Below are 19,087 nucleotides of genomic sequence, written 5' to 3'. Positions count from 1 at the left end.
ACGGTGTAGCATTTTACAAATTCCAGGATATGACTCATTCACACCTGTTGTTTTATTGAATATTTACAATGAGGCTCATGACTCATGACAAGCAATACTAAAAAACTAGTCAGCAGGCAATAACAACCAGCATTTACACTATTGTTTTCCTAAAGAGTTGAGTCAATTTTTGTGAAGAAAATCTCAAACGCTGCTATGTTTGAAGAGTAGGTCTGTAGTCGACTAAAGATATTTTCTGCTGATCAGTGGTTTGAGTAATAAATGGGCTTCGCAAAGCACTCAACTATTACGCATCTGTATGTATCAGACCCAACGTACACTCACAAGACTACAACTGCACAGGAGTTAATGTTTAGTATATTTATTGAACAGGATCCTATTATTAAAACATAAATCACAAATCTAATCACAATCTCCTATGCTTGTCAGAAAATCCCAATTGGATATTTTTTTCCAAAATCATTTCAAATCTGTGCAATAGATCGTAGAAATGGTCGTACTGGCAAAAGACTGTAATCTGATCAGGCCTGAAGGTTTGGTGAATTATGAAGCTTTTGTGGTGAAACTGTGAAGTCATCTGAGGTTATTCACAGGATCCCGGGAACCACCCAGGAATAGCCTAAAGGGCCTGTCCAAGCACAGTTGTGCCTACCTTTTTTAACACAGTAAAAGGCAAATGTCAAATGTAAAAGGCAGGTTAAAGCTTCAACTACACTGTTTTCTAGTATTTTATTCTATATGAATAGTGCGGTTGTAGTCTTGTTTCGTTGTAGTCTTGTTTCGTTTAAGTTTGAGATATATGGTCAGATCTTAGCAATACTTAATAGTTGAGAATGAGAATTTTTTTGTAGTGCTAAATCACACCCACTTTTAGTTGATTAATCGATTGACAGGTTACGCCTTTAGTTCTGTTTTTAGTTATTCACCATATTCTATTGTTGCTTTAGTTTGACTCATGATCACGTGTGTTTTTGTTTTTTGTTTTTTTGTTTTGTTTTTTTTTACTTTTAAGGTTGTTAATCAGTTGAAGTACACTCATATGAGGGCAGTTGCAGCTAAGGATTTCTTTTTTTTCCTTCAGTCGTCAACTAGTCAATTTCTATTGTGAGTTTTGGTTTGTTGGCAGTGGAACTAAGCAGAAATGAACCTGACCTAAATAAATTGTTGATGCCACCCACTTTACTAATGTTAGAAGTATGTACAAGTCCTACAAGTTTTAGGTTTCAGAACTTAATTACTAACTGTGACTAAAGGGTTATCCTGCTCAATCAGACGATTATGACCAGACATCAGTTCATTTTGAGAAGGAAACCATAGGCGACAGACAGCATTAAGATGTCGCTTAGTAAGACTGTTCAATATCTTTTCACAGGCTTGAAGATGGGTTGTGTGCGGAGTAAAGAGGATAAAAACGCAGCGTTGAAGTACCAGCCCGCCAACACCAATGCCACTCCGATCAGCGCCCACCTGGGGCACTACGGACCGGACCCCACCCTCATGGGACACTCTCCAGCCATAAAGTCCCTCAATAACAGCTACAACCCTGGGGCCTCACTCACGCCGTTTGGGGGGGCGTCCTCCGTCATGGCCCCCTTTGGAGGGGCATCCACCTCTTTCACATCTGTGGCCGTCAGCAGCCCCTTCCAGACCGGAGTCATCACAGGTCAGTAGGATAGTTATGTTACAATTTGAATGTTGTAATTGTTTCTTAAATGAAAGTAAATGCCGTCGTCAGAATGAACCAATGAGGACTTAAATTTCTCTACTTGCATATTTTAAACCGATAAATACAATTATATATATCAGCCATGATAAATACTTGTTCTAATAATGTAATACTATCAAGATATTTTGCTGTGTATCGTTAGAGTAATGGACTATTTCACATTCACTTTCAGCTCAGTGGAAAGTTATGAACTAGGTCATTTATTTAATCAGTTATATCTCAAAAAAGCCAAAGTGTTATAGGTATAAAGCTGGAAATGAAAATGTACAGTCTAAATTTATCATTGAGCAGAAAGCACTTCTAAACTGAAATACTTGTGGTTCTTCCCATATGTTCTTTCAAATACAGTATTAAATGAATAGGAATATTAATCAGTCAGTCAGACTTTATTTATACAGTGCTGTTCATAAAAAAAAAAAGTAACACAAAGAACTTTACAGTCATTAACAACAACATTAAGAACAATCCCACATTTCATTCCTCACAAACAACCTACCCCCAAAACTGCAGAATCCCACACAACCAAACAACCCACACACTAACACCATCACAGGCACAGTTTCACCCACATGTACACACTCACACACACTCACACACTAAAATACATGAGGCTACATACAGTAAAATGTGAATATAGACTGCATATGGTATTTAAGCTTTAATATTATCTCCAATCTTACTTACATTAGTTAAATATATTCACAAATCACACTCTGCAGTCTGCAATTCAAAGGAAACGTGTCTTACTTTTCCATCTCTGAAAAATGTTAAGTCAGTGATTTACATAGCACATCATGCTGATTTGCAAATCTAAATTCATGTTTAAGAACTATTTTAAACTTCTCAAGATGTTTTGATTTTATTAAGCCCATACTCTAAAATAGATTCAGTCAGTCATTTATTATGCGTGGGACGTTTTATGAGCAGCAGATGTTATGCAAATTAGACATTTAAAACGAGTCGGCCAAAACATCAAGGCTCAATAGAAAACCAATATAGCCCTGTAATAAAGGCTGGAGGCAGGAGCCGGGCCAAACAATAAGGAACATATGTAGAGGGGATGGTTATTCAAAAGTTATGTTAAGAATTATTGGCTGCATTAATTTAATAGAGGCTCAATGGAACACTTAAACAGCTCTTTCCCCAGCAGAGGTGAAATGACAAAATGGGTCATGACAAGACAGACGTACTATGTTTACATTGCCCATTTCAAATGATGTTTTAGTATTTAAAGTTGATGTAATGTTCATGTAGACACTGTGCGAGTGATAGCCCATATTTATGTACTCTTTAAATTGTAATGATAAGGTACAGGATATTACGAAAACTGGAATATCTTAAATTTCTACAGTGGTTGTGTGAAACCAAATAGTGAGTGTGAGTGTACAACCCAGATAATACCCAAGTTACAAGAATCAGCTCTTGGTCATTCCTCCATTGAGTAATTACTGTTAAATTCTTGTTAGTTCCTACTATTCTGTTATAATATTAGTGTATGTTATTTATTACCTAACAACTATAACAACAATGACATTTAATACAAGAATGACAAGAATTGTATCTATTAACTACTCCAGTCACTGAATACCAGAAATCAAATGTCATAATATTGATAGGAGCATGTAGATTTGAAATACAGTTTTAAACAACAATGTGAGTCTATATTGTCTCACTTAGATTTGATCTATTAACATGTATTTCCTTTTTCCACAATATGATAATTGATCGATGGGCTGTCCATGTTTTTATTTTGTTTTTAAAAAAAAGAATCTCCATTTTCATCATCGAATCAGCCACGTTGTATTATTTAAAAGCTAGTGTAGTAAAAGGGTAAAATAACTTCCATAAATGTGCTTTTATGACATGTTTAAAATGGTCTCCCCCAGTCAAAACACTGATATATACAACACCGTATTGTATATGAGAAATGATGAGTAAAGAAAGGTGTGTCTAGTGCGTAGTCCATAGATAAACAACAGCTTTGGTGGCTCTTTGGTGCTGTGCTGTCATTGGTTAATCTGGCCTGAGGGGCCGCTGCAGATCTAATCCTGTCTGAGCAATTTCCTCCCTCAGATAAAACCATCAGGCTCCGGCCAACTCCCTTCTCCTGTCGCTCCTGCCAATACCCCTGCTCCTGTCACTTCAGACAAATCTACTCTTCATTAGAGCAGAGATTAGATTTGCCAAAGTGGGGACAGTGTTAAAATGTGTGCCTCAGATGTCCTCACCGCTGCACACATAAATGTATTCACTTTCAACTGCTGAGTGCTGCTGGAGCGTGCAGAGGGGCTGAAGAAATTGCTTTGGTCTTTAGGCAGGATGTGGTGTGCTCTAGGGCCAGTTAATCTTATGTTAAGTATAGGGCTGTGCAATTAATACAATTTTTAAATTCTGATGCAATCACTTTAATTACAAAATGTTGAAAATATGTGTCAGAAAACATTACAAATAAAATATTTTGTTCTATATTTTCTCTACGGGTACATGTGAACACAATGTGCTATTGTGAAATTAATTAATTAATTATGATTATTTTTATTCAATTCTTTTTGTCACTAATCAATCAAATATAGCTTATGATCTACTGGTCCAAATGACATAACGACATACATTTTCTGTTCAGCATTTTTACAGGAACAACTACATAATGAAACATTACCAAAAGCAAAATATGGCATTTTGAAGTACTTTAAACTCATTCCTTTAACTATTGACTGTTTATTAACTGTAAACAGTACTGCATACAAGTATACTGCATAGTTGATTCACTGTAGTGTTTCTGCTTTAGGTGGTGTGACTTTTTTTGTAGCCCTGTACGACTATGAGGCCAGGACGTCGGATGATTTGTCGTTCAAAAAGGGCGACCGCTTCCAGATTATCAACAACACGTGAGTACATTTGGTTTGGGTACACCCTCTGCTGACGTGTGAAAGTTTATCCCTGTAATGTTCAGATCTAATATTAAATCTGAATGCTGCAGATTGTCGGCCTCAATTTTGTCAGTCACCATGCTGCCTGGTGGTCGAGTGATGTAACTGCAGCTGTCAGCTTGTCTTTGTTAGATAGGCCTCAGCTATGAGATTAATTCCTATCTTTGCTGAATGTTCGCTCTGCTCTTCACCTTCATTTTATTCAATACTGTATTGTTAGATGATGTCTAAAATAGCTTACCACCGTAGAGTGACTAAAGAGTAAGAATAAATAAAGTGCATCAACTTGCTAGACCCATTTTGACTTGTTTATTCAATTACGTTTGGCAAAGTCAATCTTTATTCTGAGCATATGTGGGGTCTGTTGTTTCTACATTTTGCACAGCCTATAACCAAACAAAAACAAGGCTGATTACACAAACTTGATCAGACCCAGTGTTTTCAGTTCTGTTTAAGTCTACAGTCTGAAGTAACAGAATATGCCCTGGGCCCAGGTGAGTGGCTCAGTTGGCTTGTGTTAGATGAGTAGTTTTTATAGCACAAACTAGTAATAAATCTGCCATCTGCTTATAAGGAAGGGAAGGTGGCAAAAGGACAGGCACTTCTCATCATTTAAACTGTGCTCATGATTTACAAAACTGCAGTACCCATTGAGCCCATGTTTGTTTTCCTCAGTAGAGTAAATGGTATGATTTTTAGATGTTTATAACCAAGATCCAAGAAATACTTTGAAGTTTTATGACAGCTAACAGTACACTATGTTTTGTTTGTTTTTCCACCACAATCTTCTCTCCGTAAAGAATGTTTCACAGTATGACATTATACTTGTCCATCTAACTCATAGCCTGTGTACATAGGCTATGAGTTAAATAGGAAGTGACCATGGACGTGTTTCTAGCTCCAATTCACTTTACACTGAAAAACTGCCACCTCTCTGTCTGTAAGTGCTCATGTCAAGCTCATAATTTTGGGCTTAAAATGTTCATATTAACTCATTCTACATGATCCTTGTATTTTTATTTTGTCCTTAAATTAAGATATGACTACTAATAACAGACAAATCAGGTACCTTCTTTCACTGAGGTCATTCTCGCAGCAGGTTTGATTGACAGCGTTGCTAAGCGTCCACTCCCTGCTAAACCAGCGGTTCGGCAAATGCACCCCTGTAACGGCGATCCTCAATGAGCTTCATTTTACGGGAGCCAAATGCTATGGGTGATGTCACACTCCCTCAGTCCACTTCTTTATACAGTCTGTGATCTGATTTTAAAAAGCATATCATATAGTATGCTATCAATTGAAATCATAATTGTTATTATTGGCAATATTTACCAGTGTTGAATTCATATGTTCAAACCCATTCCTGTGTATAGGAGTCCCTGTCCCTGAGCAGCTTAGACATGGGGAGAGTTGAAATAGGAAGGGCATCTGGGCTAAAACGGTGTAACTTATTTCATTTTGTTCTCCCTTGAAAATGTGAAGGACTTTCAAATGTCTAAGGTACAATAAGTCTACAGTTCAATGAATCATTTTCCAAAAATAGTTTTTGCAGGAACAGCACTTTTGACTGTATAATTTTCACTTATGTTTTTACTTTACTCACTTCCTCATTGTTGTTTCCAGGGAAGGAGATTGGTGGGAGGCTCGGTCTATCAACACTGGACAGAAGGGTTACATCCCCAGTAACTATGTGGCCCCAGCAGACTCTATACAGGCAGAAGAGTAAGGACCACTATGAAATTATGTTTAACACTGCTAACAAGAAACAAGTCCTGTCTTTTTTTATTGGTATAAAAAAAATGGTATTGTAAATTTGGTATTGAAAGCTATCTTTTATTACCAACTATTCAGAATTCATGGTTCTAGATCATGAATACAGCTTATGTTGTAGGTGCCAAAAAGTGTTCAGTTTTAGTACCTAAAATTGCAACTTTACTTAGCCCTGCTCTTGGTGAACATAATTTAAAACTAGAGGTGAGAGGTATTTTGAATAATATATCTTATCACAATTGTTGTTTTGGAGGTTTGCATAGTTGCAATATTCAGTTTATCATCTACAATGAAAACTACTCCAAAATGCTGCAAAATGGTCTTCAAAAATGTGCATGCTTGCATGATACTTGAATAACCAAGACATTCAGAGTCTTGTTTTTGTACATTTCTAATGGTTTGCCATATTAATGTCTGAATATCGTCATTGGACAGTATTGACATCTCAATATTTTTTTGATTACCCCACTCCATTTGACACCTCTCTAAATTGTAAGCACTGTATTAGTCACTTAACAATTCACTTTGACAGCATGGTATTGTCTCACGTGATTAACACCAGGCGTGACATATAAACATGTGAACACAGCAAAGCTTTACATTGTTTCTCACAGCCGTTAGCGTTTCTGTCCAACCAGTGTGACAAACTCAAACCTCAAAAGACTCAGAGGTGCTTTTGCTTTGGCTTCTTTTGTAATTTGATACATAAATGAACACTTACTGTGAAACGAAACCAGGCAGATGGCTGTGAAATTATAAGTTCAGTTTCAGTTTTGTGTAAAGACAAAGTATTGCACAAAAGTGAATGAATTATAAAATATCTTACACCATATACCACTGTCTGAAGATTATTCTCTGCTCCAGTTCTTTGATAGATGACCTTCTGAATATTCAATTTTTTCTTTCACTCAAACTATTTGGATACCATTTTACTTGTAGATGATTTCGCCCTCATTTTATTTATGACATGCCTGAACTTGCAGAGAAGTACAGAAAGAAGCTATGATCTCATCCACTGGTTGTGTCCTATTTTCAGAAACAGTCTATTAGAAGTTACTGAGACCTTTTAATGAGAGGGGCCAACCGAATGCCCTATAGCCTGAAGTAGTGTTTTTAATGATGCTTAATGGTGGTTTACTGGCTTGTATTCAGGCATTTGAGCTATTAGTTTTAGTTTGACAGCTGATGCATATTAAAGGTGCGAAATGTAACTTCTCTAGAGGATTTATGCTACCTGCTTGTCTCCATGGGTGTGTTATTGATAAGCCTGGAATATTCCTCATTATGGCCTTAAACTTATCAATCTCTTTGGAGACAAGCAGATGACACCACCAGGCCAAGTGACCGTGCTCACTGTAAGAAAACATGTTTTTGAAGGTATTTTTGAGTAATAAAAAGGCATGTAATGGTAAAAAAAAAAAAAGATGAGCTTAATGCTATACATTCCAGACGGACAAAAAAAATCTCACCAGAAAAGTTGCATAAGGCGGCTTTAATTCAGTGCATTTACCCATTTTACCGGCTGTAAAGTTGTATGTCCTGGTAGTACATCTGATGCAGATTAACTCTAATGCTGTAGTAACTGTCTCTTGTGTATCTTGTATTGTATTAGAAAAAGCTACATGCCTTAAGCTTCCTTTGATCTCTTCTCTCTTGTGAATCGTGTGTCTTGACAGATGGTACTTTGGTAAAATGGGCAGAAAAGACGCAGAGCGGCTTCTGCTGCTTCCAGGAAACCAACGGGGTACTTTCTTGGCACGGGAGAGTGAAACGACCAAAGGTAACAAAAGCTATACAGTATATATAGCATATGCAGTTATGTAAGATAAAAGTGCTTAAATTCCCTTTTTAAAGCAGCTCTTGATATGAAAGTAAATGCGGATGGTCAGAAAGTGTGCGTGCAATGGCAATCTTCCTGTTTGCAGATGATATAAATATGATTGTATGTATTTATATATTTCAGTGTGTGTGGATGTGCATTGGCCAGTGTCAAAATGCGACATGTGTTTAATAGTGAAAGTTGTGGAAAATGACAATTAGCTGACAGTGCCTAGATGGAGAAAGACTTACAAGCTTCATATGTCTACTATATTGGACCAATGCTACTGGTTAATGCTACTTTGATCTTTAAAAACGTCTAAAACCATAACACTGTTGTAAAAGAAAAAATTTATTCTGTGAACTGGACAAAAGTGAGTTTCACTCATAACTTTTTGTCCAGTTAACATAATTGTTTTTTTTGCTTTTTTTTCTGTTACTATGGATGACTGAGGGATTACACAGACACAGAGCAATGTAGTTATTTAAAAAGTATTTGTTTATTCCATTCCATTATTCATAAAAAATTACAAAATGTGCCAGGTATTTGTGAATTGACAGTTCATGAGTAAAGGTCCACTGTCTAAAACAAATAGGAGAAAGGAGCAGGAGTAAGATGATATTTTTTACTTTCTATATGTATAGGTTTCAGAAAGATGAAAAATTAGGACCTTTGCTATTTATTTTTTGTATTTATTGGTTTATTTCACAGGGACAGTGTACAATAATAGCTTTTAGCCAAAAGGCTATTTTTCATCTGTTGTCCCCTATAGCGATTAACAATTAACAAAATATTCTGAATGGTGAAAAAATCCTCAAATGTTGATTTATACCAGGAATCTGAAACCCATGAATAGTAACAATTAATTCTTTCATAGGTGCCTACTCCTTGTCCATTCGTGACTGGGACGAGATAAAAGGAGACAATGTCAAACATTACAAAATCCGAAAGCTGGACAGCGGAGGCTATTACATCACCACTCGGGCCCAGTTTGAGACGCTACAGAAGCTGGTGAAACACTACACAGGTATTCAACATGGCCACCACAGGTGCAGCTTAGCTAAAGGCAGTGGTTGGAGAAAATTGATATTTACAGTCCAAAGATGATGTCTGGTTTAGACAGTAGTCTTTTGGGCACTGAAGAAGAAATTCTCATTGGGATGTACCACGTAAAGCTGCAAAATTAATCATTAAATTTAAATTGAATTGACATGCTTACCAAAATGAAAAGGCTGTACTTATTTTAGGTTACATGCACTGTCCTCTACAAATATCCAGGTTCCATAGAGTCTCATGTTTCAAACCTTCTAACCCTGTCATCGCTAGCAAGACTGATTTTTTTTTTTATATATATATTTTGAGGCAAGTTTAGTTAATAGTGCTCTCTAACTTTTTCCATCAGCTGCTTTTCTCCATGGAGATCCAATTTCTTTGTCTGGAATTTTCCACAGTATGGTATTTAACTTATCGGTATCCATGTAGACAAGCCAATAAAACACCTGTAACTGAATGCATGTAAGCTAGATGTGTTTAATTCCATACTGTGGAACATTCCAGTTAAAGTAATAACATCTCTAGACACAAGCAGGTAACAGATGCTCCTCCAGAAAAAATGGTGCACCTATAGTAGGAATTGTCCCTGTATGTTTCAAAACCAAAAGATTAAAAGAGGACTAAAAAAAGGAAAACATTAGACAAAGTGTTTTAAGTTTGGACAGCTATTAAGTTTTTATTATAAAAATATGTTAAAGTTAAAGTCTGTGTCACATTAAATGTCCCACTGCTATTTTGTTTTTTTTTTGTTCTTTGTTCTTCTATTGCTTCGATACATGTTTGTACATCAACAGCAGTATACACCAACCTCTTACTTGGTATTTCAGCCAACATGCTTGCCTCTTGCAGAGGAAATGCATTATTCAGCTGTAGTCCTGTGGCTGGGAATGCATTGAATATGTTTAACAGCGGATTTTGTGATGGAGGCTCAAGCGGTGCACAGTCAGGGATCAGTGGACATGACAGAAATCCCCAAATACAAACCATGTGATCCAGAGCCAAAGTTTGTTTTGTAATAACTGTACTGGGACATTGAGTTGGAATTAAGTTATGTATGTCCTATTTTCCATGTTTACAACAGAACAAAATTATTATGGGTTGGAAATGTCTTGTCTTCAAGATAGTATTACAATGCAAATTTGAAAATCTTTGTTTAAACCATGGGATGCAGGGATGGAGCATGCACAATTGTTTTTTTTAGAACTTTGCCTTCCTCCACAAAAAAAAATTTCTGATAATTAGAAAATATATCTATAAAACTTTTAGCAATTATCCTCTCTATTGCTTCTCTATTTTCTTTGTCCTTGAAGAGGTTGTTTATACATGCATGTATTTATTTATTGTAGCTACTCATTATTCAAGGTGAACTGAAATGTGACCTTGATAATATTTATAAAATGTATGTTGTGCACACAAATAGGCCTGTTAGAGTTTACTATCCATATAGAAAGTTTGAGTTATGCATTGCTATTCAGGGGAAATCATCTGCCGCCTCGCTTTTCCTGGGACAATAATTTTCATAGATTCCACATTGAGAACAGGCTCATGCCATTTCTCACCCCATTCAAACCCTTTTTGTATAAACAAGATTTTGCTTCTTTGAGTCATCACTAAAACTAGAAATGAAACTAGATACTCATCTGAACAGGTTTGAAACTAATTTCAGCAAGTATCTTTATTGAAAAATTACATAGCATAAATATGACAAAATTAAAACAATTTCCTGAATAGTTTTGGAATGGCCTTGATCTATGGCAAAACTAGTATAAGTACTCGTTATTACTAGCTCTGAGCCGGGTCAGGCACAGCTGTTCTGGATGCCTCCTGGACGCCTCCTTAGGAAGGTGTTCTGGGCATGTCCCACCGGGAGGAGGCCCCGGGGAAGACCCAGGACAAACTGGAGGGACTATGTCTCTCGGCTGGCCTGGGAACACCTTGGGGTCCCACGGCAAGGAGCTGGAGGACATGTCTGGGATGAGGGAAGTCTGGAAGTCCCTGCTTAGACTGCTGTCCCCACGACTCGGTTATTACAAGATACTGTTGTTGATACTACAAGGATAATTAAATAAGCTTAAGTATCAAGCTTACAAAATGGTTTATTGTGACAACACTTTTGAGTTGTAGATGGCAACCAATAGAGCAATATTTAATCCAACTGTACTCGGTTATAAATGTGTTCAAAAGTCTGTTTTATCAATCTAGTGTCCTTCCATGCTTTAGTCTTCCTCACTTTCCCTCCCTCTCTCTGTACAGAACATGCAGATGGCCTGTGCTACCGCCTGACCACCGTGTGCCCTACAGTGAAGCCTCAGACTCAGGGTTTGGCTAAAGACGCCTGGGAGATCCCCCGGGAGTCTCTACGCCTGGAGCTCAAACTTGGACAGGGCTGTTTCGGGGAAGTCTGGATGGGTAAGAATGAGATGATTACTCATGATTACTAATTATTTAGACTTCAAGTAAAAGTACAATTACATTAAATTACATTAAAAGTATAAAGCATGCATAAAATATACTACTCAAAATACTAGTTACAAGTTTTTCACAAAATTTGAGTAGTATTTTGGATCAGTTTTTTTTATACAAAGTTTGATTAGTTAAAGACCGTCATGGGTTGGGGCTGTACTCAGTAACTCCAATTATTTTAAATGTAAAATCAAATGACAAATACTAATGTTACTGTAATTGAGTAGTTACTTTTCAGCCCTGTCGATTACAAATGTCTCATCCATATTTTTTTTTCTAAAGTACTCATTTAACGAACTTCAAACCTACTAAATGCTCTGTAAATGCTTTTATCATCAGTGAATCTGGTTTTCCATTTCTTTTATGGTTATTTAAAAGCTATTTATGAAGCCACATATTGACCACATTGGAAATTGTAATTGTTGCCAAAGGGAGAGTGGCTTACATGGTTGGCCTCATACAGTAAGCAGAGTGGATAATGTTACATACATTACCGTATTTTTTATTTTATTTATTTGTGCATGTACTGTTACCTTTAAATATTATGAGTTGAATTAAAGAGTAGTCCTGCAAATTTCAATAATTTCCACCAACATTTCCTGTGTAACTGTGAGCAAGTTATATATACATTTAAAAAAATTAATTGTGTCCACAGATATTGAGTAAACATGTTCAATTCAAATGGTTACTTATCACTTAGGGTTACCAGATACCACAGGAAAAATCTACTTTTTGTTTGTACTGTATTTGTTTTAAATGGAAATATTACAGTGCATATTAAGTCCTTTTTATGCTATTACCTTTAATAAGTATTTATACATGGAGGCTGCACAAACCATTTTATAGATGAAGTAACTAGTCATAACAATATGAAACAATCCAAACAGTAGCATGTACCTACATGGGCAATAATAGCCCTTATTAAAAATGCATGTCAATTACTGTTCAATGGAGCTATCAAGCGTTTTAACTGTGTATAGTTTATATATAGGCTGATTCAGTAGCATTACCTCACAGCTGAGTGGAGCTGACCTCACTAAATGTCCATGTTTAAATCATGTTGGCCCACATACCACGCACTGACAACGGAAACGCTGAACTCTGCACACAAACCCAAGCTCTGTAATGACAGGTCACCACCCACGGCTCATTTCTCTGCCCCCCCGTGTGCGAGGGAGAGAGGGAGAATAGATGAGAGGGGGGGGGTGAGAAAGAGGAGAGCGTGATTAAAGATGGAGAGACCGAGAAGAGAATTATGCAGAGAAAGCAGAGAGGGAGACCGAAGAGATGAAAGAGGGGGAAAGGGAGAGAGCAACCGTAAGAGAGGGAAAGAAAACTTGCAAAGAGAAAGAAGAGTTGGAGCAGTGGGGGAGGAGAACGAGGGATAGGAGAGAGAAGGGAGAGCTGGGACAGAGCAGAAGGAAAGTGAGGAGGAGATCATGATAGAAGGGGGAGGGAGATGGGAGATGAGGGAGGTGGATAGATGGAGGAGATCGGGAGAGAGGGGGAAGTTGCAAAGTGAAGGGTGAGAGTGAGGGAACGAGAAAGAGGAGTGATAAAAAAGAGATGGAGAAATGGGAGCAGAGACATGCGGGGGAATGGGGACAGGGAAAGCAGTGAGGGAGGGGAAGGGAAAAGAAAGAGGGATGAGAGAGGGAGACCGTGATCCAAAAAGAGGGAGAGTGAGAGTGAGGGGGAGCTGAGAGAAGAGAGGAGGGGGTTCAAACAGTTCCTCTTTCATCACAGGCTCTTTCATTAAGCCTGCAGCAAGCCCAGACCTGCCAGGCTATACCATGCAATCCCAGGAATCCTCTCTGCCTCTCCCCAAAACCGTTTGTTCATCATGGTTTTTCCCCTCCTTTTTTTTAAACTAACAACATCCCACTCTTTTCACGTCAGCAAGTTATAATGTTTTTGATCTCTAGGTATCTAAAGTTGCGTAGTTTGACATTTACAATCTGCATTTTCAAAGATCGCTTGCTGGATTTGGGAAGAGTGCGTCATAATGGAAGCACAGTACAGCAAAGTTAAAACCTTCATCCTGTTTCAAAATATCAAATATGTACTTTACAACCCCTTATTTGCATTCAAATCTGGACAGTTTTATAGTTCAAGACTACAGTTTCTGCCCATACTGAAATTGTCCTCACATATTAGTAACATGATTTTCTCTTTTTCATGCAACATCGCAGTAGTCTTGGCCTATCTGTTAAATCTGTTAGTCTTTTATTGAGAATATATCCAAATTGAGTTTTGTTTGTATACAGAGCGCAAATGTAGTTAATGTAGACTTGGGGGAGCGGTAACAATATAAAATTTGGGTTTCAAATGTTAATCTCAACAGTAATTTCACGATGAGATTTAAATTTTGTAAGTAAAAAAAAAGTGTTTGCATCATTAATACTACACTGTGGAATCATTGTATTGCATTCGCCAAAAACAATGCAGAATCAAAGAATTTGTTGGTTAAATATGCATTTCCCTTACATTATGTTGCTTTGTTCTTATCTCTTATCTAACCTCTATGCTTGCACAATGCTATACTAGCTGTACAGTGCTTCTTCCTGTTTGTCTAAGGCAGTTTGTTCAGCCTGATGCACACACTGTCATCTCTTTGACAGTGGTGCTGGATGTCCTGCCTCAGCATTTTGTATGTAAGCAGGGCATGAGTAAGAGGCTTTGAACCAGGAAGCCACTGATTGTCTGAACTGTCAGGTGCTCTGCTGTTTTTTCCTTTCTTCACATCCTGTAAACGAAAGTCGAAATGTTTTTAATTGCACTGCTAAACGTTTGTGTCGTTTTGTCGATATGAAACAAATTGCCTGGTTAATCGGATAAGAAAAGGGCAACGGTGTTTCAAAGAATTCACCAAGTACTGACTAATAAATATTTTGATTGTAGTTGCATAAAGGAGCACTATGTAACTTTTCTTGTGGAGAGTTTGCAACCTTCTTGTCTGCATGGGAATGTTATAGCTTTGCCAGGAATGTTCCATCTCCATGCAGACAAGCAGGTGATGCTATGAGACCAAGTTACAGGTCAGGGCTGTGGAGAGGCGAGAAAGTATTTATGAGCAATGAGCAACTAGTAGATTAGTTTAATGACATGCTTTGGAATATTCCAGACAAAAGAATCACATGTCAATGGAGACAAGCAGGTCGCATGGGTATCTTTTTAATAAAGATGATGGGAGGAGAGGACCAGGTCTAAAAGATGTCTAAAAGAGGTCTGAACCGGGTCTGAACCGGGACTGAACCGGGACTGAACCGGGACTGAACCGGGACTGAACCGGGACTGAGCCGGGACTGAACCGGGACTAAACCGGGACTAAACCGGGACTAAACCGGGACTAAACCAGGACTAAACCAGGACTAAACCAGGACTATCTTATGTCTAAAATAAATTCTACAAAACCATAACCGTGCACAAATAAAACAAGAATCCAACTGTTCAACTGTATCCCTAAATTAAACTCATACCAACAGTTATCTTTATCACAATTTGAGGCGTTGCTGTATTAAGTTATATCTTTTTATTTTATTTATATATTTTTTTAGGCACATGGAACGGTACGACTAAAGTGGCCATCAAAACTCTGAAACCAGGAACCATGTCTCCAGAGGCTTTTCTACAGGAGGCTCAGATCATGAAGAAACTCCGCCACGACAAACTAGTCCCTCTCTACGCTGTGGTATCAGAAGAGCCTATTTACATTGTAACAGAGTTTATGGGCAAAGGTAAGAAACGATATATTAACAAATACAAATTTAACAAATCACAAAGGTTGCAGTTTTTGAAGTACCACAATTTCCTTAACAAACAATAAAATATCATGTCTAATTCTGCATAAAAACTGCTAACCCTGTAGTGGAAATCTGTACAAGCCTGTTCTGAAATCCATGAGATTCTTGTAATTAAGTCATATTTGTTTTTGTTAATTCTCCTAATTCTCTAAAATGTGAACTTTGAACAGAATCCTATAATTCCAAATCTAATCACAGTGCTTGCCTGAAAAATACATGGATATTTGTCTGAAATTGTTCAGCCCTATTGACCAGATTTCAATTCATTTATTTTAATCTTTTGTAATGAAAAGTAATAAATGTTGAAACATGTCTTTAAACGCACCCTGTAGGCATGCTGTGACTGCTAAATACAAACAGCAAAGCCAAGTCGGTTATTCAGAGAGAGCTTATTGGCGTTGGACTATTTGAGACTGCGTGGTGTTTCAATATAATGAAGTCTTATGATGAGTCATTGACGAGTTTTTGTTTATCTTTGTCTTGCCACTTCTTCAAACTATCTAGGTTGTGAATCATTCTGCCTGGTATCTAATTTTCAGTTTGCTAGTGTCTTTAATTGATGATAAGATGGCACCTTTAACCAGTCCAGCCAGTCTGTCAGAAAGCAGAACATGTCAGTCACTTTTGTATTGTAATCATACTTGTCATGTGCATTGAAAGTCAAGGAAGTTTCATTCAAATCCATGTTCAAAATTTTTATATGTTTCTTTATACCTTTTTGAATATATTAATGCTATTTTATTTTCAGATATATTGTTATTTAAAGCCAAATTGACAGAACTTTCAGGAACAGTTCCGTAGATTAAGCAAATATATTTAAAGAAATGACAAAATATTATCTTTTGGTCCAACCTAGAGTAATATGGTAGCTTTATATTTTTGTCTTGCTTTTGACGGTCACGCCTTTTAACTATGCCTAAAGCACATACAACAATAAAAGTTTTTCACTGTCTATTTTACATTTGCAAGGACATTTGACACTGACAGTTTCACCTGAAGGCTGCCTCAACAAAATACTGTTTTTACACTATGCATTGAAGTTGTCAAATAATTAGTTGCATTGTATGATCATTCTAACTAGGGTTGGTTGATTTGATGTTGTCTTCTGAAAACCAAATAAAATGGCTTTGAACATCAACTTCCTGACACCAATACATACTTTTAATCTGTGCAATTTAACACACACAAAGTAGCAACATTTCAAAACTTTCCTCTAAACCTCAAGCATTTACTGACACGATTAGCTGTAGCACTCTTGATTAAAAACCCAACCATATGAAATTACTAGATACTAAAATGTGATTAATTGCACAGCCCTTCTAGCACTGTGTTATTCCCAGCCATTTCAGACAGTTAAAATTCCTTGGATGTTTTCCTTTATACTCCAAAACTTTTTGAACATTTTCTGTCTTTTCCAACTTTCTGCAGGCAGTTTATTGGACTTTCTGAAGGAGGGCGACGGTAAATATCTGAAGCTGCCCCAGCTGGTGGATATGGCTGCTCAGGTAAGTTCAAATCTCAAAGTTTATATCCAATCTAAACAACAGCACCCACTGCCCTTCAACTGTCTGCCCTCTTTTCAAACTAACATGAGCAATATACCGCCTCTATCTCTACTTCCTGTGTGGGTGCAAGTCAGTCAAACAGTTCACCCCTAGAAAGAAATCCTTTTGAGTTTTGTTCCATCTGGTGTCATATTATTTATTCTCCAACACGTAAACTCTCACTTTGATTTAGTCCATCTCTTTCTTGCCCACCACTTCTTACCGCCTGTAGCACTTAATAGTTTGTCAGCAGTGGCCACTTTAAAAGACTGGTTGACTCACCTCCTCTTTGCTGAAGTTTTGTGCTTAATAATTTGCCTGTTCACGCTCCCGGGATCCCGGTGCGACTTAACCGGTCGAGTGGAGACGTGTTTAGACTTCAGACAGGAGTGAAAATGACACGCGCCTTTGAGGGAGAAGTTTGAGGAGGTGTGAGGAGACTGTGCTAAAGATAAGCAGCTTTATTCACACTGTCGGGGCAGGAGATCCCAAGTGCTCTCAGCTCCACTTCCTATTCCTATTTATAAAAGGAGTGTTATTATGTAAAATGATATCACTCATCATGCATTTGACTTGGGTCAGTGGTCAGCAAGATTAAAACTCAAATGTTGAAGTGAGAGACAATGGTTGGATTTATAACTGTATAAAGTAATATATCTTCTTTTTGTGGTTAATTTTACAGACCATTCCCTTTATTGGCAAAACTTAACTTTGAAAGATTACATACAGTGCAGGTTTCTGTAAACAATGAAATAAAGTGATGTGTTCATTTTTTGTGCAATACCTGGACCAAAACCAGGACATGCACTGGCATTTTAGCACTTTTTTTCAGTGATTTCAAAATATGAGATGATTATCGTCACCCTGAGATCCCTAAAAAACGTTAGCATGTTGATGTATTTTAGATAACCACCCTTCCTTTCCTTTCCCCCTGACAGATTGCAGATGGCATGGCGTTCATTGAGAGGATGAACTATATCCACAGGGACCTGAGAGCTGCCAACATCCTGGTGGCTGATAACCTGGTGTGTAAGATTGCAGACTTCGGCTTGGCACGGCTCATCGAGGACAACGAGTACACCGCCAGACAAGGTGCGTAGGTGCTGCTGTCCACAGTAAACCACTATTAATAGGACAGTAATATATTTGGTGCCCCAGTGGTTCTCAAAACCTGTACCATGTCAAAGTATTTTAAGAGTTTGACTTTTTGCCTGTTAATCTTTCATTCACTTGAGTCCATATCTAATCTAATTCACTTTGTTGTACCACCTCCTTCCCTTCATGGAGAAAAGTTTAATATCATACTGCGGAACATTTTAAGCAAAGCAATAGCATCTCCATAGAAACAAGCAGTTTCACTACCAGAAAAGCTTTGCAGTGTATATTCTCTTCTCCGGGCATTACATTTCACCTGAATAAAGCTTTAACACGGTATCAGTCCATCTGTTATTTATGCACTGTAATTATTTAACTAACCCAAAGTCGTCCTCTGCACCGAGCCATTATTTGGAAGGTTATTTCCACCACTGAGACCAAACTTAAAGCAGACATATTCTGCAAAATCAGCTTTTTTTTAAAACCATGTTATAGTTGTTTCCCTTTCACATTTACCCTCTCAAAGTTGTTTTTAGAGTGTTTCATGCATGTTTCATCAATCTTTAATGGCTTATTTTCAAGATGCTTTATTGCTGATCAATCCCCATTTGGTTTTCCCATGCATATGACCACTGCTCTTTACTTTGTTTTACAATTTTATTGAAGAAAGAAGGATTTGTCAGCATTCCGTAGTCATGTTGATACTAATGAAAAAAAAATCCGCTACTCGGTGGCGTAATCTGCAGCTATCCATAGGAGGGGCTGACAGCTACAGAGCTCTTTGATGTGATGACCTTTATGGTGACGTCAGCACAGTTTCCATTGAAATATTGATTTAAAATGTGCAAATTATAGTATAATGATGTCAAGGATTATAACTATAT

At 37.5% G+C, this 19,087-nt stretch overlaps 1 protein-coding gene across 1 annotated transcript in view; it reads left to right on the top strand.

The window, feature by feature from the left end:
• The window catches only part of yes1 (YES proto-oncogene 1, Src family tyrosine kinase), a 34,356-nt gene that overhangs the window by 9,443 nt on the left and 5,826 nt on the right, over positions 1-19,087 (top strand). The window contains exons 2-10 of the mRNA XM_033982247.2: positions 1,373-1,663; positions 4,515-4,614; positions 6,280-6,378; positions 8,103-8,206; positions 9,123-9,272; positions 11,552-11,707; positions 15,319-15,498; positions 16,993-17,069; positions 18,047-18,200. Coding sequence (XP_033838138.1) covers positions 1,381-1,663; positions 4,515-4,614; positions 6,280-6,378; positions 8,103-8,206; positions 9,123-9,272; positions 11,552-11,707; positions 15,319-15,498; positions 16,993-17,069; positions 18,047-18,200 — 1,303 coding nt within the window. The 5' untranslated portion in view covers positions 1,373-1,380. The remainder of the gene's footprint in view (positions 1-1,372; positions 1,664-4,514; positions 4,615-6,279; positions 6,379-8,102; positions 8,207-9,122; positions 9,273-11,551; positions 11,708-15,318; positions 15,499-16,992; positions 17,070-18,046; positions 18,201-19,087) is intronic.

Source organism: Periophthalmus magnuspinnatus, chromosome 17, assembly GCF_009829125.3.
Source record: "Periophthalmus magnuspinnatus isolate fPerMag1 chromosome 17, fPerMag1.2.pri, whole genome shotgun sequence".
NCBI lineage: Eukaryota > Metazoa > Chordata > Actinopteri > Gobiiformes > Gobiidae > Periophthalmus > Periophthalmus magnuspinnatus.
The sequence above is the reverse complement of the archived record's forward strand: the minus strand, read 5'-3'. Positions and strand labels throughout refer to the sequence as shown.